Raw genomic sequence first — 26,886 nt, 5'->3', positions numbered from 1 at the left:
GGCCAGGCCCTGGGCTCCTGGTGCTGCTGAGGTGCGGGGAGTCACCCCACCCGCAAGTGCTGCCACGGCCACGAACAGGGAAAGCAGAGCCTGAGGCCCGAGCGTCCCGTCTGCAGGGCTTTGGACGGGTGACGCTGGGCGGGACGCAGGGCCGTGTGCTATGACGTCTCCCGCATCAAAGGCGGCCCGGCCCCTGCGGAGGCGGGAAATGGCACCAACGAGAACCTCGAAGTCAGGAAGGAGGGGAGCAGCCCGGGGCTCCTGAGGGATCCAACTTTAGTTGGTTAAAGACACGAGCTGAGGCGGAGGCACAGCCCAGCGGGGAGGCCCTGCCCTGCACACGCCACGCGGCTGATCCCTGAGGCCACCGCTCCCCGAGCCCCGCCAGGTGTGGCCCCCAAACCAACCAAGCAAACCCAACCAGAACAACACGGGGCTGGTGCACACGCGTTGGCTTCCGTGTTTGCGTGGGGCAGGGGGTCCCGGGTTCCAGCCCAGCACTGATGGGGTGGCTCCCTCCTCTGCCCCAAATGTAAACTGACTCTCTCCATCAAAAATAAACTAGCTCTGGGGGTGGGGGAGGGACCCTGGGGACACTGTGGTGAACGGGCACAAGCGGAGGGACGGGCACCCGAGCACTGTGTGACTGAAAGTGAGTCCGTAACTGATTCTCACGGTTTTTCATTAAAAAATAAATAAATTGGCTTTAGAATTCCTACTGCAGTTCCAGTTCCCTGAGAATCTGAGCTCCGTGCCACGGGCCGCCAGTGTGAGACCCACCCAGCAGGCGAGCACTGGTCAGGCGAGGTGCCGGGAACAAGCCTGGGCTGGTTCCTCCCACCCTGGCCAGGGGTCCCCTCGGTCTCGCCACACCCGGACAGGCTTTCTGAGAGAGTGGAAACACGCTCACCGTGCAGGCCGTGCAGGTCACAGAACGAACACATCCCAGGAACTTCAACCTTTATTGTTGTTTAAGGCCACCGAGTCCAGCACATGCCTGTGGACTCAGTCCTCGCACCGGGCACACTGTGGGCAGGCGGGAGGGTGGAGAGGGGCCGGCCCTGTCCCCCGAGCAGCCTGCGAGCCCCGGGCAGGCGGGCCAAGCTCTCGCGTCTCCGATTTTAACCGAGATCCGAGTTTCCAGGAACAGAAAGGCTGCCGGGAATGCGTCACGGCCTGGCCACCGCACCCTGAGAACGTCCTGGGCTATCTGCCGTGTGGCCAGAGCGGGGAGCCCAGCGGAGGGTCCGGGCAGCAGAGCGCGGGGCGGGGGGCATGCAGAGAGGGGCTGACAGGCAGGTCACTCCCAAGACCGAGCGGGGAACCACTGCCCAGTCTCCTCAGAGGCGACTTGACGTCCCAGCGGGGGACAGGCCGACGGCCAGGTCTGGTAGGAAGAAGCGAGTCGAGTCCTAGAGCAGTGAGCCGGGACGGGCTGCTGTGCCCCCTTTATCGGGCGGGGGGGGTACCCGCAACGCTCAGGGGGCCAAACCTGAGCCGACCGTGTCGAGGCACGTGCCCTCCCCCCCCACCCCCCCCCCGTGGCTCCAGCCCTGTGCCAGGGTTTCAGTGACGCCTACGAGAGCTGATGACTCTGCAGGGAGTCGCTAACTTATTTGACGCTCAAGAATTATTGTCAATAAGTGTTCGGTAGAAACGACATCTGCACCTGTATACCTGTATGTTTCCGTATGTCTACTGCTCACGATAGCCAGAATCTGGAAACAACCCAGTGCCCGAGGACAGACGACTGGCTAAAGAAATGCTGATAATCTACACAATGGAATACTATGCAGCTGTGGGGAAAGATGAAGCCATGAAATTTGCTTTTAAGTGGATGGACATGGAGAGTATCATGCTAAGTGAAATGAGTCAGAAAGAGAAGGACAGGCATAGAAGGACTGCACTCGTTTGTGGAGTATAGTATAGAGGCACATCACATGAGGCTGACACCCAAGGACAGTAGACACGAGGGCCAGGAATATTGCCCCATGGTTGGAACCTTGTCTCATGAGCTGGAGGAGAAGGCGGCTGGGATGGAGAAGGGGTCACTGAGTCAGTGACGGTTGGAGGGATGTTCGGGATGGGAAATGTGTGCTGAGAGCAGATAAAGGACCAAACATGACGGCCTCTCAGTATCTGTATTGCAAACCATAATGCCCCAAAGTAGAGAGAGAGTATGGGGGAAATTGTCTGCCATGGAGGCAGGGGGAGGGCTGGAAAGGGGGGGTATACTGGGAACACTGGTGGTGGAGAATGTGCACTGGTGGAGGGATGATCATTATATGATTGGAACTCAAACATGAAAGCTTGTAACTGTGTATCTCATTGTGATTCAATGAAAAAAAGAAGTGCCTTTCTTTCAAAAGGATCACGCGTAGGTTTTCATGGTAACCCATGGGGTTGCATTCGGTCAAGAATCATGTGCAGGCCAAGGGAAGGGGGCTGGGGGCAGCGGCTCACCGCCTGGCAGGCTAACAGCCAGGACAGACAGAGCACGCTAAGAATTTGGCTGTTTGGGGGCCACACCTGGCGATGCTCAGGGGTCACTCCTGTGGTGCTCGGGGGACCCTGTGGGATGTCGAGGATCGAACCCGGGTAAGCGCGTGCAAGGCAGATGCTTCACCCACTGCACTGCTGCTGTGGTTCCAAGCACCTGCAAAGCTGAACCTCACGAAAACAAGTAACCCCACCAAAAGTGGGAGGAAAGCTGAACAGATACGTTCTCCAGAAACCTGACAGTAAACAATTTATTTAAACAATGACACCTTAGGAACAGCTCAGCTAATGAGCATCACGTGTTCATGCATTCTTCAGGCCTACACCTGATACCCACAGTGTTTAATATCAAATCAATAAAACTTCAAGCTCACGGGAAAACAATATAAAACGAGGTTACTTTCTCCTATGATCAGCTAAACTCTTCTGGAAGGGTGACCAGCTGGCCCCGGAGTGAAGACCCTGCACCCCCGGAGCCCCCGGCGGGCTCAGGCCACGGGGCTGCCCATCAGCCTTTCCTGCCGCAGGGCGATGAGTCTCTTGAACCACTTCTCCTCGGCATCAGCTTTATCGACAAATAACTAAAAAAGGAAAAAGAAAAGGAAAAAATTTTACTGTCAAGGCTTGGACTGGGCAGTGCTCAGGGCTTATTCCTGGCTCTGCATTCGGGGGTCATTCCTGGCAGGGCTCAGGGGACCGTGCGGGGTGCTGGGTTCAGCCATGGGTACGGCAAGTGCCCTAACCACTACACTGTCTTTCCGGCCCCACCAATCATGTTTGTACATCTTCCAGCAAAGACTGGGTAGAGTTGACACTGATGATTTCTCTCCTTCCCCCCTCCCCTGTTCTTTTGGGCTACAGCTGGAGGTTCTCAGGGGTAAGTTACCTCTGGTCTGAGCTCAGGGACCACTCCTGCTGGCTCGGGAGACCATCTGGACTGTCCACCCTCCCTGCTGCACTATGCCCGCCCAGGCGACTCCTTAATGGAGACGGCCTCTCTGGAGGCCGCAGCACTCAGAGTCCCAGGCACAGGCCTCGCACGGCGGCCACTGGTCCCATCCCGTCTGCCAGTGACCCGAGCGCCCAGAGGACACGCAGTGACCGCGCGGGCCCTTTGGTGCTGGACTCTGAGGAGCACGTGACCCTCCTCTGCTCCTCTGCCTGCTCGGGGAGTCGGGGACACGGCCCGCAGGAGCCCCGGGGACGCGCCACGTCGGCGGGGCTCACACTGGGATGTGCCAGCGAGTTGTCGTCCTGGTACTTGATGGCGGTGGGGATGCTGTTGGCGTCCGCCTCCTTCTCACCACTGGGAGGGTCTGCCACTGCCGCCGCCGCCGCTGCTGGTCCCGCCACGGCCACCGCAGGCCTCGCCTCGCCCGCCTCCGCCAGCTGCGCCAAACAATACAGTGAGCGGCCGCCCCGTCGCTCCAGGCTAGATCCTGCTGGGTCCCGCTCTCGGGGCCCTCTGGGAGGGGCTGGGCTCGGCGGCCCGAGCGACTGACCAGGGAACAACTGGCCCAAGGCAGGCAGAGTGGAGTATCGCCGGGACACGCGTCTCAGGACCCGCGGAGTTTCCTCGGGCCTGTGTTTGGGGGCTCGGCCCGGGCTGACCTCCCTCCCGGGGGGAGCACTGTCCAGCTCATCCCCACGTGGGCTCCTGGTGTCGGTGTTTCCAGACCGAGAAGCAGCCTGTTGCCTCGGCCCCAAAAGGGACACTTGACCTCAGACTGTGCCGGGACTTGGCACCGCGGTGCCCCGACAGAACTGGCCGCGACCTTCTCCAGCACCGAGCCCGGCCTCTTGCACATGTGAAAAGCAAACGCAGGTTCGCTGGGAGGAAAGTCGCTGTGCACACGTGCAGGTCTGAGCAGGACAGGCACAGAGCGCCACTGGACCCCGGGGGAGCACAGAAGGCCACGCTGTGTGTGTGTGTGTGTGAGAGAGAGAGAGAGAGAGAGAGAGAGAGAGAGAGAGAGAGAGAGAGAGAGAGAGAGAGAGAGAGAGAGAGAGAGAGAGAGAGAGAGGAAGAGAGAGGGAGAGAGAGGGAGAGAGAGGGAGAGAGAGAGGGAGAGGGAGGGAGAAGGAGAGAGGGAGAGAGGGAGAGAGAGAGGGAGAAAGAGAGAGGGAGAGGGAGGGAGAGGGAGAGAGGGAGAGGGGGAGAGAGAGAGGGAGAAAGAGGGAGAGGGAGGGAGAGGGAGAGAGGGAGAGGGAGAGAAGGAGGCAGGGAGGGGGAGAGAGAGGGAGGCAAAGAGAGAAAGTGTGTGTGTTTGTGCATGCGCGTGTGTGCGTGTGCGTGCATGTGTATGCGCGCGTGTGCTTGCGTGTGTGTGTGTGTGTGTGTGTGTGTGTGTGTGTGTGTGTGTGTGTGTGTGTGTGTGTGTGTGTGTGTGTGTGTGTGTGTGTGTGTGTGTGTGTGTGTGTGTGTGTGCTGCCACCTGCTGGCTCGGCCCGGAAGCGCACGTTTCCCAAGGCCGCCCGAGGGTGAGAAGGAATGACCGTCCCTTCCTGGGTGCCTGTGGCTCTCAGAGCCCACTCGCAGGCGGTCAGCCTCCTGGGGGCAGCGTCTGAGCCCACCTTCCTCTCCAGCGAGAGCCACCGCACTGCCCAGCTGGCCAGGGGAACCAACCAGAGCCGGACACATCAAGGAGCCTGTGGCCGGGCACTGACCCTTCCGCTCATGCCGTTCTGCCTCAGGACGCCGCTGAGCTACGGGCGTGCCCTCGGGGCGGGTGGCGCAGAAGGCCCTGCCCGGCCCACTCGACGGCCGCCCACAGCCAGGCTCTACTCTGCCCGCGGGCCCTCCTCTGGCTACCCACCTGCCCCAGGGACTTGCCCACGGTGGCCGGGCGCTGTCTGGGCTGGACGCCTGACGGGGGCGGCCCGACACTGTCCGGGAGACCCCGGCTCCCCACAGGGCCCCTCGCCACAGCCGGGGGGTGGACACGGGGTGTCCTAGCAGGAGCCGGGCAGGGCTGGGCAGGCCTGAGGAAGCCCGGCTGGTCTGAGCCCAGCTGGCCACGGGGATGTGGCGTGGGCACGCGTGCTGGCCACGGGGAGATGGAGTCTTTGTCATCCCGCCGTTTCCCGAGCGGCGAGGTGCTGACGGCGTCTCCCCCGTCTGCTCCGTGCTTGACCCTTGGAGCAGTGGGCTGCGACCAGTGGTCCAGATGGACAGTGGGGAGAGCAGGGGTGGCCAGTGTCCAGGCGGGCAGGGGGAGGAGTGGGGAGAGCAGAGTCCGCGTTGCCCCCGGGACTCAGGCCGCAGCGTTGGAGGTGGGACATGGGCCAGGGCGGGGGGCAGTGTCCAGATGCCCGACGGGGGCTGCCCCTGCTCAGAAGAGGCCAGGCCCTGACCCCAGGGAGGCGGTGGTCCGGGCCGAGGCGCGGCAGGTGGCTGGGCTCCTGGGAGTCCCCGCGAGCACGCACAGTGAGCCCCCGGCCCCCGGTGCCCAGGCGGGCTCTGCCGAGCTGTGCACACTCTGGGGATGCTGTCCCGTAGCTGGGAGGGCCCGGCGGCCTCAGGCGCCCTGGGGGCAGCCACGGTGCCGTGGCCAGAGGGGAAACGCCTCCATGGTGGCCGGCCGGGGCGGCCCGTCTGGGAGAAACGCGTCGGCACCTGCCACTTCTCAGACTAGTAACCTCGAGGGAAACGCCCGTCTCAAGCCTTCCGGGCAGCAGCCAGGCAGAACATTCTAGATCCTGGAATTCAAGTAGCTTCACTCTGAGGAGGCTCGTCCAACAGTGCTCAGGGCCGGGCCCGGACCATCTCTCTGGCTCCCTACAGACTGTTTTGGGGTCACACCTGGCGGGGTGTGGGGGTCCTTGTGGGGTGCCGGGGACAGAGCCTGGGCTGGCCTCGTGCAAAGCAAGCATCCTCCCCGCCGGACCATCGCTCCAGCCCACCCCATACGGAGAGTTTAGCACTTAGACACTAAAAAAAAAAAATTAAGCTGCAACTATTTCAAGGACTGTCTCCGTGAGAGCCCTGTCCTACAGGGGCAAGAGCAAGGCCGGGCCGGAGGGGCGGGCCGGGCGCGGGGAGAGGTTCCAGGCCGAGCAGAGACCAGTGTCACGCTCGGGTCGGCGTCTCGAGGGGAGGAGCCACGCGAGACCCTGCAGCACTGACCGATGTTTCGAGACTGTTTTGGAAAGAGAGGCCCAAAGGCAGGGAGGGGAGGACAGGGACACGAGCAGGGGGGAGGGAGAGTTGAGAGGCACAAGCGCTTCGCCCCTGCCTCGCAGCCCCCCACGCCCTCCTCTCCTCATCCCTTCCTCCCCCTCCCTTCCTTTCCTCCCCTCTCTCTGGTTTGGGGGCCGCGCCCACAGGGCTCAGGGGCTTCTCAGCTCTGTGCCGGGGTCTCTCCTGCGTGCAGGGCTTGTGCCCAGCCCGTGGGCCAGCTGGGCAGACAACAGCTGGCCTTAGGGTCAAGCGTGTGCGAGCAGTGACCCCTCCAGGCGCACCATCACTCCCACCCCTGGCCGCCACGGAGCAATGAAAGGGGTCATGACTCACCCACTCAGGGCAGCTTATGAGAGACTCACAGTGCTCTAAGCGGCAGCTGTGGTTCTGCAGTTCCTTACTCATGTGTATTGTTACAGGACAACGTGTTTGTTTGTTTGTTCCTGAGCCCGGAGCCTCCCTCTGGGCCAGTCTGCAGCCAACACGCGGCCCAAAGGAGCACGGAGCACTCACGAGCGTCGGGGGCCCGTCAGGGAGCCCTTTGCTGGCGCTGAGGACGGGACGTCCCGACCGAGACGGTGTTTATTTTGAAGCCCCTTCCGGAGTGTTCTCCTCTCTCTCTCTCTCTCTCTCTCCCTCCCTCCCTCTCTCTCTCTCTCTCTCTCTCTCTCTTTCCCCCCCCACCCCCCCCCGCCACCCCGCGGGCGGGACGGCCACACCCAACGCTGCCGCCCCACAGCGCTGACGTCAGGCTTCCCTGGGCATTAGACCGATAGGGCGGCCGAGGCCGGGGCGACCGGGCGGGCGGCGCTTACCTTCTTGACCTCCTTGCTGGAGCGGAAGGCCTGCTGCACGAAGCCGCCGCTCTCGATGGCCTCGATCTCCTTCACCCGCTTCACCTGCGCGCCCAGGGTGGGTTGGTCTGAAAGAGACATGGGACACGTCAGGGCTGGGCGGGCCTGCGAGACCCCTCCCCTGGGGCGGCCCACCCTGAGACCCAGCCGGGAAAGGCTCTTCACCGGGGCTGCAGGAAGACGTGTGGCTTTTCCTCTTCCCTCCCGAGACCCACAAATAAGACACTCGGAGACGCCCAGAGATGGTCCCAAACTGCCGGGAAAAGGCCGCCAGGGAGCCCAGCCCAGCCGGCCTGGTCCGGGGGACGGCGCTCAGCCGCGGTCCTAAGGCCACTCACCCTGGGGACACCGAGAAAAGGAGCCGCCACCAGCCCCTGCTCTCCTTACTACCGGGCGGCCGGACGCTCTCGGGAGCCGTGATACCAAAGGGAAGCTCCAGAAGCCCCCGGCCCTCCCGCCTCCCCCAGCGGTGCAGGAAGGGGTTAAAGAAAACCAGGAGAACAGCAGCAGGACGATGACACCCGCAGGGCCCCTCCCGGTGACCCCTGGCCAAGCAGCCGGCAGATCACCGCGAGGGGCTGAGAGAGGGCACTGCGGGAGTGCCCGCCCCGGTGTCGGCTTGGGGCCGTGTCTGGCCCCAGCGCTGCGGGGACCACGTGACGTCAGGGCAGCCCGAGCTCCTTAACACCTGCCCGTCTCCCGGGCCTGAGCGACTCCTCCGTGACACTCTTCACCTACACCCGGGGGCCCCAAATCTTTGCGTCTCGTGGACCCTTGGCACAGGCCCCCCAGTGCGAGGGGACAGGCAGGGCCACTGGTGTGACAGCTGATGGCCGGGTGGGACTCGTGTCCTCAGTGCTCAGAAGGCAGAGACCTGGGGTTCCGGCATCAAGCCCGAAGGCGGCAGCCAGGCACTCGGCCGAGTGAGCCGTGCCCTGTCCACCCCGAGGGTGACAGTGGGGGTCATCTGAGACCCACCAGAAGGGGGACCCACCGGACGTCCTGGCTGCTAAGTCCTTTAAGTCAAGCCCCATCTCTCGCCTCTGTGACTCTTAACTCCCATCCCCCACTCACGTGGCGCCGTCACCATGACAGCCGGGGCTTCCTGCACACGCCGACCTGACACCACCAGGACCGCCCGCACCCCCCCTTCCCACCGCGCCCCACGGGGCCCGCAGGTCCCGCCACCCTCCAGGCCTGTGGTCTGGCTCTGCTGTCCTGGGATTTGCGTCCTTGCACCTCCCCGCTGACAGGCAGTCAGGAGCCCCTCCCGGCCGCCTCACGCTGAAGACCCCTCGGTTCTGCCCACGAGGCGGCACGCTGCGTGGTTCCTTGTGCTCCCGGCGTGGGCCGGGGCATGGAGCAGCCGTGGCTGTGCCCGGCCTCTGCTCGGGGCCGCAGGACGGGCCGTGTGAACTGCTCTGGCCAACACAGGCGTGCAGTTGCCCTTCCGCTACTTTGTAACCAACTGTTTCAATCCACTTCTGACGGAAAGGATCTTCCTTCCTTCTGCGATTCCCCTGCCAGGCCGGGCTGACTACCCTCACGGTCATCCACATGCTCCACCCTGTGATCCGTGTGAACCAGCCGTCGGGTCTGGGCGTGGCTCGACTCTCAACTCCTTCGCGTCCAGAACACCGCAGGACGCTCTGTGCCCCCACCCCCGGAGACGTGACCGCTGACCTGCAGGGGTCAGCACACATCCTGGCCCGAGGCCCAGCGTTTCATCCGACGCCAGAACTCGGTACTTCCGTGCTCAGAGCTTGGTTCTCTCCGATTCCGACTCCTGCTGGTGCAGTCACGTGTCCACTCTTGCCACGCGGCGGGCACGCAGGGCGCCCCCCTGCCGCCCCGTCTGCCCGGTGAGTGGACTTCACAGCTGCCCTTTCACGGCCTGGGGCCCCAGGGTCTTTCCTCAACACTCTCCCCTGCACTCGTGGCTGGCCCCTTCTCCAAAGAGGCCCCGGTAATGAGGCGTGCACGGTGCCCCCCGCTGCCCCTCGCAGCTCCTGCCCCCGACCTGGGCTCAGCAACTTCACCCCAGAGTGATCCCGACAGTAAAGAACCTGGCAGGGGCCGTTGCTGCCACTCGCCGTCCGGTTCCTTCCAGCGGGAGGGAAGGGGACACGCGTTCTCAGAGGGGAAGATGGCTGAGTTCATACTGACGAGACACCCCAAGACGGTGGGCTTCTGAGTCCGCGTCCGTGGTTTCATGTTTGGACAGCTTTTTCTTCCTATAAAAACCGTCGGCCTGAACGATACTCTCAATACTTACTGGTATTTCCTAACTTGTGAGCTGGGCCCTGCTTTGAATAGCGAGTCACGCATTTCTATCAGCAACACACGAGGCCAGCGGCCAGCGCTTCCTGTTCCTCTGATCTCCGGTGTGTCGCCCGGGACAAGCCTCGGGCGACTGTGCTCCGGGTGGGACCGCGGGCTCATCTGCTTCCGTTCACTTCGGACCCTCAGTGCTACGTTGTTTTGTTCTCTTTGAGGCTCACGTTTGTCTCTGAATTGCCCAAAACATCATGTTGTTGTAGCCAAAACTCCAGCCAACATCACTCCAAGACCTGGTCTCTGTTCCCCCGCCCACGGGAACCGTTCTCGAGCTCAGGTTCCCATGCGTTCCTGCGGTACGTGTGCGCCCTCCCTCCTTACGAGACTGTGCAGGTCACGTCTGCCCTTCCCCACAGTGGCGCCTTCTGCCACCCCCAGTGTGGAGGCTCTCAGCTCCGCCCCTTCCTGCCCCGCCCGGCCCTACGCGCCCCACTCTGATTTCTAGCTGGGCCCGTTCTGCTGTCGGTCATCGGCGTGACCCCTGGCCCTTTGCTTTCACAGTGAGTGCATTAACAGGAAGGAACGGCGCCCGGCCACCGCCCAGGCCCTACTTGGGTCCTCCCGGGAGGGAGCGCCACATGAGGTCCCCACAGCCACCAGACCCCGCGCCAGGCTGTTTCACTGGGGGCGCCCCAGATGGGGGCGGGTGAGAGCCCTCCCTGCCCCAAGGGACCCAGCCCTGGCAGCCGACCTCCACTACCCAACCGCCACCAAGCTCCAGGCCGCCCCCCACACATTCTGGCTGAGCCTCACACATGAGTGAACATACTCCTGGACACGTCATGAGACACTCCCTCCCCATCCCCCATAGTTACCACACCACATATGACCCGGTTCAGACAGCAGGCAACAGATCATAGCATATACACATATTTTCAGATATATGTACCAAAGCTCACGTCACCCAAACTTTAACAACATGTTAGTGATATCCTATGGAATGTCTTAATGGCTCCTGCCCAAATAGAGCAATCTTCACACTGTTTCCTATGTGAACACTTTTTTGTAAGCATGTTCAGCAGTTCTTCAGAACAGACAATACGAAATAGACTATTCCGGTTGTGTTCTGGGACAGGGCTTGGGGCTTGGGATGGAAACATCCCGAATTTGGTGGTGGGAAGGTGTCATGGTGGTGGGATGGTGTTTGAACATTAAATGTAATCAAATATTGTGAAGTAACTTATTAAATAAAAAACTAAAAATAAAGTAACGATGCATGTGTCATTTCATATTTCTGGGTCCCCCAGGCCCCTGTTAACCTGTCAGGAAAATGCAGCCTGTGGCTCAGGCCCTGCAGGGGGCCTCCCCGTCCGCGCGGGGGCGTGAGCGGGCCAGGAGCTGCTGCACACGCAGCCGCCCGTCTAGGAACCTGAGCTGCATCGACGTCTGCGGGGACACTGGCTGGGCACGAGGGCGGAGTGTGTCAGGGTGACTCTCGCCTCCCGGAGCTAAGCGCAAAGGTTAAGTGCTGGAGAAAGTACGGAGAAGCCTGGTTCCTAAGTCACATTTAAAAAGATCAACATTAAACAAACAAACAAACTGCGTCTCAACCTTCGGCCCATCATGAATTATCATGAGTGACTTTCCTGCAAGTTTATTAAGGGAAACGTGTTTGTGGGGGTGAGTTCTGTGACCTGTCTTCTCCTGGGAGAAATTTCTCCCGCTCCCGGGGCCATTTCGCTGCTCCTCCGCAGAAGAGATTTTTCTCCGTATAAGGAGCACCGGCGTGTCACGGGAGAGAGACCACCCGCCCGCCTTCCTGTGGACGTTCCTCTGGGACCCGGTCGTGCACTGCACTAACTAAAGACGGGGCAGGAACGGCCCCTGGCTGATGTGCAACATGACCATTTCACACCGCGGCCAGTGGTCTTACCAGGACGTGAGGACGGTGCTGAGGGGGCAGAGAAGGTGTGGCAGATGCTGTTCCACACGGGCAGCGTCACGCCTTCACATGAGACACGGGGAAAATCAACGCGCAGCCGTGCCCCAATCAAATATTTGTCTGCAGCGCTGTGGCCGCAATACTGTGAAGAGGGGCTTGGCGAGGGGGCGTCCCACTTGCAGGGGCCCCGCCGCCCGCCCCTCCCTGCCCTGTCCCGGGGGTCTACTGGCCCCCCCAGCCGCTATTCCTATGCATGCTTTTTAAGCCCAGGCGCGGGAAGGAGCTCACCCCACGTCTGTCTGTCTGTCTGTCCTCCTGGCAGGCCCCCCCCCCCCCGCCCCCAGCAGGACGCCCTCCAGGCCCACCCACGTGGTGGCACATCGCAGGATTTTGTTTTTCCCAGAGCTGAGCTGGTTCCTTTGGGAAAAGTGTTTGCTTTATAGGTCTGAGGCGCCTAAGCGTGAACCAGCTGATGTCAGGCCAGGGTTGGCTGTGATGACCTACACGCACTGAAGTCTGCTAACAGTTTCACGACAGGGCCACTGGGAACGGAGAGTTATTGTTCACAGCTGGAGAAAGGGCTCGAGCCCAGGGCCGAGCTGGGCGGCTCCCAGGACCACCAGCTGGGGCCCCAGGTCCAACAAGCCCATGAACAACATGTCCAGAATCTTGAGACATTAGGACGTGGCGCACAGATTTCACACCAAGACAGACTTTCTAGTTTGAAAGACAAAATTCTAATTTGCACTGCCTTGGCGGATCCCAGAGCAGCCGTCCTGGGACTCTGGCCGCAATGCCAGGCTGAGGACAGCAGAGGGCGCTGCCGCCCACGATGTGCCCGTGGCCGCCAGGAATTTCTTTCATCAAATGGGAGGTGGACACAGAACCGTCACCTTCCAGATTCCTCCTGAGCGCTGATACTCTGAGACTCTACGGAAGCCAAAGTGGAGCTGTGTGGTCCAGAACTCGGGTGAGCTGTCCTTGGATTAGGGTATTTTTGGGGGCCTGGGGGGGATTGTTCTTCACTAACAAAAACCACTTCTCCAGGTAATAATAATGCAGAAGAACGTCTTCTTTCAGTTGATAAGACATTTTAAATTCAATTTTGATTCAATTTGATTCAATTTTACTTAGACATAGGGGTGGAATAATGCCCCCGAATCCCTGGTTTGGGCAGAGCAAAGATACCGAAAGGAAAACAGAGCCTTTGCAACGCAAAGCGTTTTGAAGCCCTTCGCCAGAATGAAAGAAAAACAAACAAACCACAAAAACCGGCGATTCAACAAGCAGACCAACAACCAACCAAGCTGTAAAGTCAACAAAGTCTGTGGGGAAAACCCTACAAATAGTAACAACAACAAGAAAACAACAACAAAAACACCCTCTTAAAAACCAGAAGTTCTTAACGTCTCTCGAACACGGGCGCGAGCACAGCCCCAGAGCGCGGCCACCCCCGCGAAGCCCGGCTGCCCGGTCCTGCCCCTCTGAGTCCCACTTCCTGGCTGACCCGCGACGGGGAAGAGCAGAGCTGGCAGGCGAGTGGCGGCTCGGGGCCTCGGGACGACAGAGGAGGAGACAGCCAGGGAGCCGACGACAGGCCACCCGGTGTGCGGGGCCACGTGGACGGGTCAGCCGCTGGAGCCCGCGCGCGCGCGCCGGACGGTCTCACTGTCGGCGTCCTGAGCCAGCGCTGGGCGCAGTGACCAGGCCCAGCCCGGGGCCCTCACCCAGCGCGAGGAAAGGGGGCTCCCAGCTGGGGTCCTCCCAGCCTGGGGCCGTGCACTCCTGTCGGAAATCCTCCCGCGGCCCGGGGAAGGGAAGGGGCCGCGGACTCGGAACCAACAGACGAGCGGAACTCGGGGCAGGGTGCGAGGCTGGGCGCGGGCTCTGTGCTGCAGGCTGGCGGACGGGCCAAGCGCAGGGCAGGGCACCAGGAGGCCAGGCCCTGCCCCAGCATGTCTGGGCGCAGCAACGCGAGTTTCTTCCCCCAGACGACGGAAGGCCACGAGACGCGCCACCAGCCGGGCAGGCTGCACTCCCACGGGGGCCCTCACAGCCCTGGGTGAGCCCGGCGGCTGGGCCCAGGCTAGCCCGCTGCCCCCCCAACCTGGCCAGGGGGTCCCCAGGGGAGCAGCGGGGAGCCAGAGCCCGGCCCGCCCAGAGGCGTCAGTGGCGTGGGGGACGGCCCGGAGATGACCGTCCATAAGGCACTTGACTCGGACTGTCCGTGGCTGGAAGGACGGTCACGGGCGCTGTTCACCGAGACAGCCCGACAAAGGCCAGAGGCCCTCTCTGACATGGCACGGGCCTGGCCACGAGAAGGCAGCCGCTCTCCGCTGCCCAGCCCCGGCGGGCACTTCAGGCTGGGTGTGCTCAGGGGGTCACGGCCCGTGCAGGAGGCAGAGGCCCAGGCGCCCCTTCAGGCCCAGCCCCGTGTTCTCGCCCACCTCTGGGTGCCCGAGAGACAACGGTGGGTGGGGCCCCGCCAGGAGCATCGGCCCCGAGCACAGCCGGCTGTGAACCAAGAAAATGAAATCAAGCGAAGGACGCACCGCAGGTGCAGCTCTTCCCGGCACGCTGGTGCTCCCGGCCTGGCAGGCGCAGGGCCCCCCCTCAGGAAAGCCCCACAGGAAGGAATCCCACCCTCTGCACAGCCTCACCGACGGCGGCTCCAGGGGCCGGGGGATGGCGAGTGGGGAGGCCGTGGCGGGAACCGGGTCCACCCGGCACCAGCAGGGGCCCCGCCCCCGCGAGTGACACCAGGCTGCAGCTCAGGGCGACGCCGGGCACTGCTGGGTGGCCCCAAACACCAACGAACCAACCAACAAGCAAGGCGCTGGCTTTCTAGAGCCCGGCCGTCTCCCGCCCGCCGGCAAGGGTCCGGTAAGAAAGCACTTCAGGGCTGCACCCGGCTTGTGCCGCGAGTGGGTGTGGAAACTGGGCGGTTCCCGCCAGAGGGTTGCTGGAGGTGGCAGTCTCCTCAGGGAAGGACGGTTCCAGACATGTTCCAGTGGGGTGGAAGAGAGGGGCCTGTCCTGGAGCAGCAGGGACAACCGGCTCCAGAGCCGCTGTCTGCTGCCCATTCTAATTCTAGAACTCTCCTTGACTGATTAAAATTCTGTCCGGGGAAGCATTGAATGTTCCTCAGGAATGTGTGGCCTGCCAGCCGTCTCCACACCAGAACCACACACAGTTCCCTGCCTGTCAGCCGTCACCATAACAGAACCACACACAGTTCCCTGCCTGCCAGCCGTCTCCACACCCAGTACCACACACAGTTCCCTCCTGTCAGTCGTTTCAACACCAGAACCACACACATTTCCCTCCTGTCAGTCATCTCCTCACCCAGTACCACACACAGCTCCTTGCCTGTCAGCTGTCTCCACACCAGAACCACAAACAGTTCCCTGCCTGTCAGCTGTCACCATAACAGAACCACACACAGTTCCCTGCCTGTCAGCTGTCTCCACACCCAGTACCACACACAGTTCCCTGCCTGTCAGCCATCTCCACACCAGAACTACACAGAGTTCCTGGCCTGTCAGCCATCTCCACACCCAGTACCACACACAGTTCTCTGCCTGTCAGCCATCTCCACACCCAGTACCACACATAGTTCCTTCCTGTCAGTCATCTCCATGCCCAGTACCATACACAGTTCCTTGCCTGTCAGTCGTCTCTATACCAGAACCACACAGTTCCCTGCCTGTCAACTGACACCATATCAGAACTACACACAGTTCCCTGCCTGTGACCTGTCACCATAACAGAACCACACAGTTTCCTGCCTGTCAGCTGTCTCCACACCAGAACCACACACAGTTCCCTGCTTGTCAGCTGTCTCCACACCAGTACCACATACACAGTTCCCTGCCCATTCGCTGTCACCGTAACAGACCCACACACAGTTCCCTGCCTACCAGCCATCTCCACACCCAGTACCAAACAGTTCCCTGCCTGCCAGCCATCTCCACACCCAGTACCACACAGTTCCCTGCCTGCCAGCCATCTCCACACCCAGTACCACACAGTTCCCTGCCTGCCAGCCATCTCCACACCCAGTACCACACAGAGTTCCCTGCCTGTCAGCCATCTCCACACCCAGAACCACACAGTTCCCTGCCTGTCAGCCGTCTCCACACCCAGTTCCACACACAGTTCCCTGCCTGTCAGCTGTCTCCACACCCAGAACCACACAGTTCCCCGCCTGTCAGCAGCGCTGGCGCAGACGTCGCGCAGCTTCACCGCATTTGTCACCGTGGCTAATATCAGAGACGCGGGGCTTTTTTCTTAGCACACAAAAGCAAGATATGTAATTCAATGCTCAATTTACCCTTGTCTCGCAGGAGATTTTTCCCCGCTAATTGATAGAAATTAAGCCATTAATCAAGCCACTAGCCATCGTTCAAACCGGAGAAGATGAATACAAACTTTCCTCATAACCGCCTTCCCCATTTTAGTGTTCATTAGCATTAATTTTTAATGCAATTATGCTATTCTTTTACGCTGAGCTCATAAATTACTGCTCTTTTGTTGCTGGCTGGCCTTGTAAAATCCAAACTAATGCTTTGTGCTGGGATCCTAAAGGCAATTACGAGGTTCTTCTATCTTTTGTATCTCTGCATCGCCAATAACCTTTATAGAATGAACACCCATGACTAAGTAAGCCCATTTTTTAAAATGCGCCTATATAAATCTCTGCGAACATTTAAATGTGGTCAGATGTATCTACAAGCAGCACAAATATAAATCTATATACACATAACACATGCATTACAAAACACAGATGTTAATATAAAAATAAGGTCTCACAAATTCGTTCTGTAGTTTAGGTTCAATTATAAAGACATTATTATGGTCGGATAAAATGCAATACATCATTCCACTAAAGTTAAATTTTTTATAATGAATTAGAGGAAGAAAACTGGTATATTAATAGTCCGTCACAAGCATCTGTAGTGGTCAAACGACTGACAGTGAGAGGACAATTACGGACTATCACAATCCTTGACTGTGTAACTCGGGTTACTGTTTCGTGTTTAGATTCCCATTTAAAGAATGGGCTGAAATCCGGAAATCAATGAGATGGGAATACAGAGAGCGGGAGGTAACAGAGCTATAGTGCAGGAGTGGGTGCAGGAGGTGTACGGCCATCGCGGAAGCCCGGAGTCCGCAGTCCACAGGGTTTCTCAGAGGAGGGGAGTGAAGTGCGGACAGATCTGCTCTTCCCTGGGAGCGGCTACTGGGCCGAGACTGGCCACGGCTGCCAGGGGAGGGGCACACGGCCCTGCCCGCAGCCCCCCGACGCCGGGATGCTGCTCCCGGTGCAGAGGGGACCGGAACCCTCCCGCTCTTCTGGGTCAGCCTTGGGTTCTGTCTGCGAGTGGCCACGCTCATGTCCCCGGGCTCAGCACGCACGTGCCACGCCACGCCGGGAGCACATGTGGCCCCTTGCCCCGTCGGGCGGCCCCAACCCAGCGGCAGGGAGGGGCAGGCCTCAGGGTCTGCGGGTGGCCCACCCACACCCACACGTGAGACACCGTCGGCGTCTCAGAGCCGGGGAAGGCCAATTCCGTCTCCCCGGGTCTCCTGCCCTCGGAGACCCCATCCATAACGGGACACGGGCGGGAGGACGTGTCACTCTGGGTGTCCCGGCCCGGCCCGGCGGGGACGCTTCGGGAGCACGGGGCGTCCGTGTGGCCAGGCTGTCGCCGTCGACACCTCTTTTTATTTTTTTTCTTTTTGGGTCACACCTGGCTCTGCACAGGGGTTACGCCTGGCTTTGCACTCAGGAGTTACCCCTGGCAGTGCTCAGGGGACCATATGGGATGCTGGGAATCGAACCCGGGTCGGCCGCATGCAAGGCAAACGCCCTCCCCGCTGTGCTATCGCTCCAGCCCCTTGGCACCTCTTCTTAAACATGCTTCTGGGCCTTGGCTCAGGAGACGAGAGAAAATTAGTTCGAGGCTCCACGCCTCGCTTCCCCGGAGCACGATGACAGAAAAGGCCGGTCCAGAGCCAGAACCGACCCTGCCCCACGGCCCCTGAGTGCTGGGTGCGAGGCGAGGAGCGGGAGGCTGCGGCCTTCTCAGTCCCCGGGGCGAGCCAGGGTCCACAGCAACTGTCACTGCAGGGTCGGCGCTACGAGGAAACAGGGACGCCGGGGGGTTGCCAGGCTGACAGCACCCCGCCCCCACCTCACTCTGGCTCCAGACACCATGCCAGGCTGACAGCACCCCGCCCCCACCTCACTCCGGCTCCAGACACCATGTTTTTGGGGCAAGAAATAATGCTTCTATATTTGAACCGAATACAGTTCCGCAGACGCCCTCTCGAGGCTCTGCTCTGGGCTTCCCTGAGCTCCCCGAAGTGGCGATCACCCCAGAGACGCCTGGTGATCGCCGGCTTCTGCGTATTTCACACACTCCCCACCTGCACGTGCGGCTGTGATCTGGTTTTTTTTTTCTTTTTCGGTCACACCTGGAGATGCTCAGGGGTTACTCCTGGCTCATGCACTCAGGAATTACTCCTAGCAGTGCTCGGGGGACCATATGGGATGATGGGGATAGAACCCGGGTCGGCCGCGTGCAAGGCAAACGCCCTCCCCGCTGAGCTATGGCTCCGGCCCCCGAGGCTGTGGTCTCTGAAGCAAAGAGGAGGTGGACGGCGAATGTCCTTCCCCCAGAAGCGGGTAGTGGGCTATGGTACTGGCTAGCGCAACCTAGGAGAGGTCCAGTTTCAAGAAACTACGAAATACTTCTTTCGAAACTCGGTTTGGCGGCGTGGGGACCTGTGTAGAACACTGGACCCCTCCGAAACACACCGCGCAGTGAGTTCCACAAGGACGTGGCTTTCTAGGCGCACCCTGGGGACATTCCACCCAGATCTCACCAGAGCACATCCCGGCTTCCCGGCGTCCGCCCCGGGCCGCAGACCACCGCCAGCTGCTCCCTCCTGCCCGGACACTTGGTTTCCTAGACCCTCGTGCTCACCACGGCTGGGGTGCATCTATCTGTGTGTCTATTTATCTAACCCACAGGGCTCAGGGGTCACACCTGATGGGCTCGGGACACCACAACGGGGGCCGGGGGCCACACCTGGGCTGGCCGTGAGCAAGGCGAGTACTTCACTCACTGTCTCTGCATCTCTCTCTCTCTCGTACCAATGATACCTTTCAAAGAATAAAGGCTTAAGTGAAAAGAATCCAACCCGGGGCAGGAGGGACCCTGGGGACACTGGTGGAGGGGTGGGGGCTGGAACACTGTGGGACTGAAACCCACTCATGAGCAGCTTCGTAAAGGTCTATCTCACGGTGATCCAATAAAAAATTAAATTAAATGTGAAAAAAAATTCCAGCTTATCTTAAAAAGTTTGTTTTCTCTGGTCATCAAAGAAATACTTGCTTTCTCAATACTGCAAAGATTTTCTCCTGTGTTTTCTTCTAGATAGTTTACAGTTCTGTCTTTATTTTTCGGTCTATAATATATTACAAAATAATTCCCAGTTACAGTGGGAAAGAAGGTCAGTGTTTATTCCCATAAAGGTAGGCCAGCATTTAAGTACTATTTGTTAGTGACACTTTCCCTTCACATTGAATTGGCTGGGTTATTTTGCTGAAAATTAACTGCTGTATCTGTGTGTTTTATAGTCAGTCTTGAAATCTGATCTATAAGTCACCTGACTTTGCATTATTTACATTTTGCATATAACTGAATACAGTAGAAATCGTCCCTAAAACCATGCTGAATCGGGGACCAGAGCGACAGTACAGCGGGAAGGGCATTTGCCTTGCACGCAGCCGACTGGGATTCGGTTCCTGGTGTCCAATATGGTCCCCTGAGCACCGCCAGGAGTGATTCCTGAGTGCAGAGCCAGGAGTGACCCCTGAGCACCGCTGGGTGTGACCCAAAAAGCAAAAATAAAGTAGCTGCTCTTTCAAACAAACAAACAAACAAACAAAACTATGCTAAATTTTAGTATGAGGGTGGAAAGGACAACATACAAATGAAATTCAATTTTGGGAATGAGTTGACATTCAGGAGATTAAATAAATTGGCTATTCTCCAAATATTAGTTTGTCAAATGCCACTTAATATTAAAAAAGTGGGACACTTGCCAATTAAATCAACTTAGAAACCATTTTGGGTAACCGATCACATTGTAAAAATGTGACTTACATAAACATACAACCACACTAAAGTAAATGTTTGTAGCCTTGGGTTTGGGGAGTCAGAGATCGAGTCCTGCTCCTGTTGTTCCAAAGTCAGGCAGGCGCAGCGTGGCCAGGGGGGCCCCAGTGACGGCAGACCCTTTCCTCTAAGCACGGAGATGTCTGGACTGTGTTCAGGAGCAGGCGCTGAAGGAGGCCGGAGAGGACCTGGGGGCAGGCGTACTGGCCCCACCTGGATGGCTCGACAGCGCCGAGCCTTCGGGGGCAGCGGGGACCTGCCACGTGGCAGCGCGCCGTCCACTCTCGATGGACAGAACTGCAGGGACTCGGGGCTGCGGCCCCATCCCGCACACTGTCCCTCACCCCCCATCTCACATCCGTTTCCCACCCCACCTCACACCCCACTGCCTTCCCCCACCCAACACCCCGCTTCTGTTTTCTTTTCTTTCCACCTTTTTTCTTTTTTGGTCACACCCGGCGATGCACAGGGGTTACTCCTGGCTCTGCACTCAGGAATCACCCCTGGTGGTGCTCGGGGGACCATATGGAATGCTGGGATTCAAACCCAGGTCGGCCGCGTGCAAGGCAAACGCCCTCCCCGCTGTGCTATCGCTCCAGCCCCACCATTTCCGTTTTCTCTCCCCTCCCTCCTTTGGGGTGCTCACCCCCAGCGGTGCTCTGGCCCCTCCCAGCCCTGCCCCGGGAGGGCTGAGGTGGTGCTGGCGAGGCCCCGGCCACCGTCTGTCTATCCCGTCTCCTCCCTCCAGAGGAACGCAAAACAGCCACCTGGGCTCTGCACGGGGACCCCGTGGGAGCACTGCCGGGAGGAGCGGCCCTGCCCGGACGCTGAGACACGGCTGGCCGCGCTGCCCCGAGAGGCACCCAGGGTCCTGACTCGGTGGAATCCTCTGCCCGAGCTCTGGACAGAGCTGCAGCCTCGTACCCACGTCGGGGCGTTCTGTGTGAGAGCTGAGGGCCACTCAGCAGCACGGGGTCTCCCGGGAACAAAACTATGGCAAAACCGCGTTCTGGCTCCGCTTTTCCAGTTCTACCTGAGGAACGGGAAGGCGGGCAGCTCAGTCACCGCCGCCACCAGCAGGGACGCTGTGAAACGGGGGGATGTCCCCACTTCAGCACGATCCCAGTCTGAGACGGGCAGAGCCCTCGGTACCCGGGGCCCCATCTGAGACAGGAGCTCGGGATGGGCACTGGCCCCTCCCCTCCCACCCCCAGGGGACGGCCGTGGGGGCAGAGCAGTACTGACTTAACACCCGCAGGCCCCAGGGACGGGTTTCACGGCAAACACAGGCCGTAAAGGAAATCTTGCAAAACACAAGGCGGGTCCAGCTCTGCTTCGGGGTGAGGCGGCTCTGAACTCCCCCTGCAGGCCCAGCGACCCCACCAATTGCACTTTCTGGGTCCCGATTCGGGGGGTGCTGCTAGGGGTCCCCCACTGTGCTCAGGGGCCCTGGGCGGTGCCGGGGAAGGACTCGGCCCCCTGTCGGCGCCTGCTCCTGCGGCTCAGGGAAGGTGCCGTCACGCTCCCGCCAGAGACAGCCGCCCCCACCCGCACGGGGCGGGGAGCAGCCCAGAGAGGCCTCAGCTGACCCCAGGGCCAAGGGCCCGGCGTGGCTCTGTCAGCTCTCCTGCCCACTCTGACCACCGAGGCCGCGTCCACGCACTCCATGTGGCCTCGCAGGCCGAGCCTTGCCAGCTGCAGCCGAGAGCGGACTCGCAGGGCGGCTGGCCGCCGTCTGAGCGTGTCTGCCCGTCTGCTGCGCCCGGCCGTGCCGACCATGGGACAGGGGCTGCGGGGAGGGAGGCCAAGGGCGCGGAAGTGAATCTCTCACCCACGAGCACCGAGCTCAGCCGAGAGAGCACTCTGTAGGCACTCGCACTCGCACCCAGGCACAGGCCTCCCGGCCAAGCCGACCTCAGCTGAGCGGCACGAAGCTGCTGCCCTGTCCGCACACGGGCGGAGCCGCTGCCCGCCCAGGACGCGTCAGGCCTTCAGGAGAGTCTCTGCGGGCCAACTCAGGGCCTGGTCCTCCGGCCGGGGACAGGCGAGGTCAATAGCCCGGCAGCACCGGCCGTGACGGCCAGGCAGGAGGGCGGATCCCAGAAGCGGCAGACGCAGGCGGCGACTTTGCGGGCGTTCCTGGGAGCGGTGGTCCCGGGGGGCAGCCCTCCCCCGGGAGGGTCCCCTGGCCCCGCTGTGCCGAGGGCCCGGGAGTGGTTCTCTCCGTGGCGCCATCCAGACTTGGGCGCCACGGGCCCAAAGTTCTAGGGGAGTCCGGCCCAGAGGTGAGACCCACCTGGAAACGGGCACCGCAACGGCAGCGGGCAGAGGCCAGGGCCGGGGGAAGGCGCTGCTTCAGAGGCCGGAAAGGAACACGGTTATTAGCTCACGGGGAGGGATGGCCAGAGCCGCGCAAGGCGGCCGTGGAACTGAGCGAGCACAGACAGGGCACGGCCGCACACGGGCCCCCAGCCCTCCGGGAGGGACCCTCAGCACAGAGCTTGGAGGGACTCTGAGCACAGAGCCAGGAGTCAGCCCCGAGCACAGAGCCAGGAGTCAGCCCCAAGCACAGAGCCAGGGGTCAGCCCCGAGCACAGAGCCAGGAGTCAGCCCTGAGCACAGAGCCAGGAGTCAGCTCCAAGCACAGAGCCAGGGGTCAGCCCTGAGCACAGAGCCAGGAGTCAGCCCTGAGCACAGAGCCAGGAGTCAGCCCCGAGCAGAGAGCCAGGGGTCATCCCCAAGCACAGAGCTGCGAATAAGTCCTGAGCACTGCTGGGTGGAGCCCCAAACAGAACCCAAACCCAGAGCCACCCACGGCCACCCCTTACGAGGGGGGGCGGGGGCTCCTTTATTCTGACCGGGACAGTGGTGGGCCTTGCTGACCCCGAGGGGTCCCGGAGATAGGCGGATCTGTGTTGGTGACTCGGGGACAGGGCCCACGGGCGGCCGTGATGCCTCCAGAAGGTTCCTGGACTGACCCTATGCAGGGGGACCTGCTGGCTACAGCCCCCCACCCCCCACCCCCAGGGCGGCCGGGCCCCGTCCAGGCTGATTTCTGGCCCAGCCGTGCAGGGGGTGCAGAGTCCGGTGCTGAGCCCTCAGAGGGAGAATGGCAGAGGCCCTCACTGGCCCTGCTGGTGTGTGCAGGCCGGGCTGAGCACTGGTCAGCGAGCAGACTCGCTCCTCCTGCACGCACACATCTCGGGGCCTCAGCCCTTGCTCGAGGTGGGGCTGCCGTCCCCGGGCCGCAGTGGCCCTGCTCTCTCACCTGCCCGCGGAAGGGGTGGGAGCATCCTGAGACCCCCACGGGAGACCCTCCCGCACCGTCTATGTGAGAGCAGAGGCTCTGCCGAGACAGGGACGAACAGGCGGGGACGGGGGCATCGGGGAGGAAGCGCCAGGGAGAAGCCCGGCCTCGGGGGCGCCGGGCGGAGACCCTCGCGAGGACTCAGGGCAGCTCGAAAGGAAACGTGATTTGCCCTCGGCCCGTCACGCTCACAGGGACACGACTACGAAGGTTCCTCTGAAAACTGTTTCCGTGGCAGCTGAGAGCAGTCGAACTCTGCAAGGGTCCAAGACCGCGCCCTACAGCTTGGCTCCAGCAAGAGACTCCTCTGTAGGGCAGAATGCGAGACAGTTAATCATAAAAGAGAAACACTGTGCTGACCCCTGAGTACTGCTCGTCAGGGCAGAGACATGGCGAGTCGGGCGCGGGACTGGAACGCAGTTCTCGACAGAGGAGGCAAAGCAGAATTAAAACTACTTCGGAGCTCACCGGCGGGAAGGGACCCAGAGAACCTTCCTGAGGGCCTGAGGCCTCTGGCTCGGGAAGTCACAGGCCACTGAGGAGGAAGTGAGAAGCCCGGGGCTGGCGGCTCGGCGGGGAAGCCCCGGCCCCCAGGGCAGAGGCAGACGGCCCCGGCCCGTCAGTGGCGCACACAAGGCTAGTTTCACTGTTTCACTGCATCGGAACGACTTGCTTTCACAGCGGATCAAAAATGCCATAAAAGGGAGGCCACAGAGCAATGTGGGGCAAAACAGTAAAGTCACACACACACACACACACACACACACGTGTACACACACCTATAATTTATAAATGCAACAGAGAAGTGTAAGATTAGAGCCACTTGGTTCAAAAATGAGAAGACACAGGGCTGGGACAGACGCAGCGGGAAGGGCTGTCCCTGGGGCCCCGAGCCCAGAGAGGGGACAAAGCCCTGAACACCACAGGGGTGGCTCCCACACCTGCTCAGGGCCGACGCTCTCTTCTCGAAATTCCCTTTGACTTCTAAATTCTCCATGCACATATCAGTATTTGGGCACAGGAGTGTAGACGGTTCATTTTACTCTTTTTCTTTTTGCACGATTCATGATTTGATTCTGTAGCTTCTCCCTTCTTGGTCAAGTTTTTGACTAACTCTTCAACTTGGGTTCAAAACAAGAAGGTGTGATTACAATCCACAGAGCTGCCGAGAGAAGAGAACACTCCTGTGAAACAGAGTCTGGGACACAGGCAACAGCGGAGCTAAAGCAAGGAGGAGAGGGAGAAACCCGCCCTGCCCCGAGACAGGACGTCCAGGCACGCCCCAAAGCCAGCGAGGAGAGGGCGGCTCTGCCCGCTGACAGAAGTCCAGGCCCAAAGGCCGTCTCCAGCCCCGGCGCCGGGCGCGGCCGCCGGCATCGCTGCAGGCCTGGGGACTCCCCTCAGCGCAGTGGGGACTTTCACGGTCAGAAGGGACGTGGGAAACAGTTCGCAAGGAACAGACGCCCGAGACGCCTTCACAGCCAGGTGCAAAACCCAACAGAGGAGAGCTGCATCTGCGGGCGAGAGCCACGAGCAGGAAGGGGCGTTTTATAGGCACTCTATTTAACAGCGTGAAAAACAAGGCCCCAAGGAGCAAACAACTGTCTGCTGCTTGGCTGCGTGTGTGTGTGTGTGCGCGCGCGTGTGCATGTGTGAAGGTTTATTAAGGAGCACGAGAGCGCGGAGTATCCGGGACTCAGGCACAGGGAGAATTTCCTCCTGAATCAATCTATGGATCCACTGTGATTGCAGTAAAAATCCGAGCCTATCAGTCGGCCTGCCAGTACCTTTCCTTATGTATCCCACGAACCTCGGCAAGTGCGGTTTCGATTTATGTGAAAAGAATAAAACCCATCAAAATAGGTAAAATAAAAAACGGGGTGGGTGTCCCGTCCGAGACTGGCCAGAGACGGACGCAGATTCTGCCACGAGCGGATCGGGGACCTGGCGGCGGGACAGGGGCCCGGCCTTGCCCAGACACTCTGGAAGCAGCCGGGCACAGAGCTGGCACTGCAGGCCGGCGGGGCGGGGGGGTGTCTCGGGTACAGGGTGGACAGTGGCGCGCAGACACCGGCCCACAGCACCTGACACGGAATCAATTCCAGGTAGACTGGAGATTTTAAACAGACGTTTTTGAAAAACAAAAACTGACGGAGGAGAATATGCTGATTAGCAGTTTCTAAAATGGATCATTAAAGAGAACAAAAGGTACTGGCACAGCGGGGAGGGCCTTGGCTCGGCACGGGCAGGCCCGGGTTTGATCCCCGGCATCCCCGGCATCGCAGATGGTCCCCTGAACACCGCCAGGAGTGAATCCAGAGTGCAGAGCCAGGAGGAACCCCTGAGCACCGCTGGGTGTGAGCTAGACAGAGCAACACACGCTCCAAGGAAATAAAGGTATAAAGACGGACAAACCTGAGTCCAGGAAAATGGGTATTTACTGAAAGACGCCCTGACACAAGCGACTTGCAAGTAAGCGGTAAAAGACGAACCCGTAGAAAAGGCAAAGTGACAACTGGAAATGACACAGATGAAGAAACACCAACAGCCAACACGCATGTAGGAGGATGACGCACTCCAGCAGGGACCTGGAGACGCTCAAACAGCATCAGACACCAGCAGCGACACTCGCCCCAGGGACACCGCACAGACGCGGGAATATCAAGGGACACGCCTCTGCCTGGTGTGGGACAAGTGCCCGTCCCTGCAGGGCAGACTGCACAGCTGTGGGGGTGGGGGGGAGAGGAAAGAGAGAGAGAGAGAGGAGAGAGAGAGGAGAGAGGAGAGAGAGAGGGAGAGAGAAAAAGGGAGAGAGAAAAAGGGAGAGAGAGAAAGGGAGAAAGAGAAAGGGAGAGAGAAGGAGAGGGAGAAAGGAAGAGGGAGGGAGAGAGAAAGGGAGAGAAAGGGAGAGAGAGGGACAGTGAGAGCGAGAGAGGGAGACAAAGATGGAAAGAGCAAGAGAGTAAGAGAGTAAGAGAATGAGGGAGAGGGAGAGGGAGAGAAAGGGAGAGGGAGAGAAAGGGAGAGGGAGAGACGAAAGAGGGAGGGAGGGAAGGAGGGAAGGAAGGATGGATGGAGGAAGGGAGGGAGAGAGGGAGGGGCTCGGCTGGGGGCTAGGACCCAGGATGGGTTTCCCGGGTGCCGGCTGCTTTCACTTGGGCAGGAGGCCACAGGTCACCCACAGCCCAGGCCCCCTACGAGCAGCCCGATCCCGCAAGGCTGAAGGCTGCTTCACAGAAAAGTGCTGTGGTGGCCACGTCAAGTCATAAATAAAATAGTATATTCTAAAAAAGTTCTGCTGGTGATCTGGTAATAGATTTTGACTGAATTGATTCCTCACGGACAGAACTCAACACGGGGCTGCAAACGCATCAACTATGTAATGAACAGCTATTAAGTTTATTGATTTTCTGATTTCCATTGATAGCCAACAGGCCAGAGGTACACATCAATATTTGTGTTAGGAATACCCAAGAGCTAACAATTTTGACAAATGAAAACCTCAAAAGTCTACAAGCCCAAATTAATGGAAAACTGAAGGCCAAACCTCAGAATTCAAATGAAATGCCTCCCCAACGAGGCCTGTGCGCGGGGACCCGGCGGGCTGGGGCCGGCCAGGCCCGGCGTCTGCACACGGC

At 60.1% G+C, this 26,886-nt stretch overlaps 1 protein-coding gene across 1 annotated transcript in view; it reads right to left on the bottom strand.

Moving 5' to 3' along the window:
- Window positions 1-2,723: 2,723 nt before the first annotated feature.
- Window positions 2,724-26,886, bottom strand: part of RSRC1 (arginine and serine rich coiled-coil 1) — a 249,302-nt gene continuing 225,139 nt past the window's right edge. Inside the window, exons 8-10 of the mRNA XM_055128339.1 lie at window positions 7,495-7,601; window positions 3,727-3,888; window positions 2,724-3,080 (exon numbers count right to left, since the gene is read on the bottom strand). Coding sequence (XP_054984314.1) covers window positions 2,988-3,080; window positions 3,727-3,888; window positions 7,495-7,601 — 362 coding nt within the window. The 3' untranslated portion in view covers window positions 2,724-2,987. The remainder of the gene's footprint in view (window positions 3,081-3,726; window positions 3,889-7,494; window positions 7,602-26,886) is intronic.

Source organism: Sorex araneus, chromosome 2 (assembly GCF_027595985.1).
Source record: "Sorex araneus isolate mSorAra2 chromosome 2, mSorAra2.pri, whole genome shotgun sequence".
Classification (NCBI taxonomy): Eukaryota; Metazoa; Chordata; class Mammalia; order Eulipotyphla; family Soricidae; genus Sorex; species Sorex araneus.
Note: the sequence above shows the minus strand (reverse complement) of the source record. Positions and strands in the feature narration are given on the sequence as shown.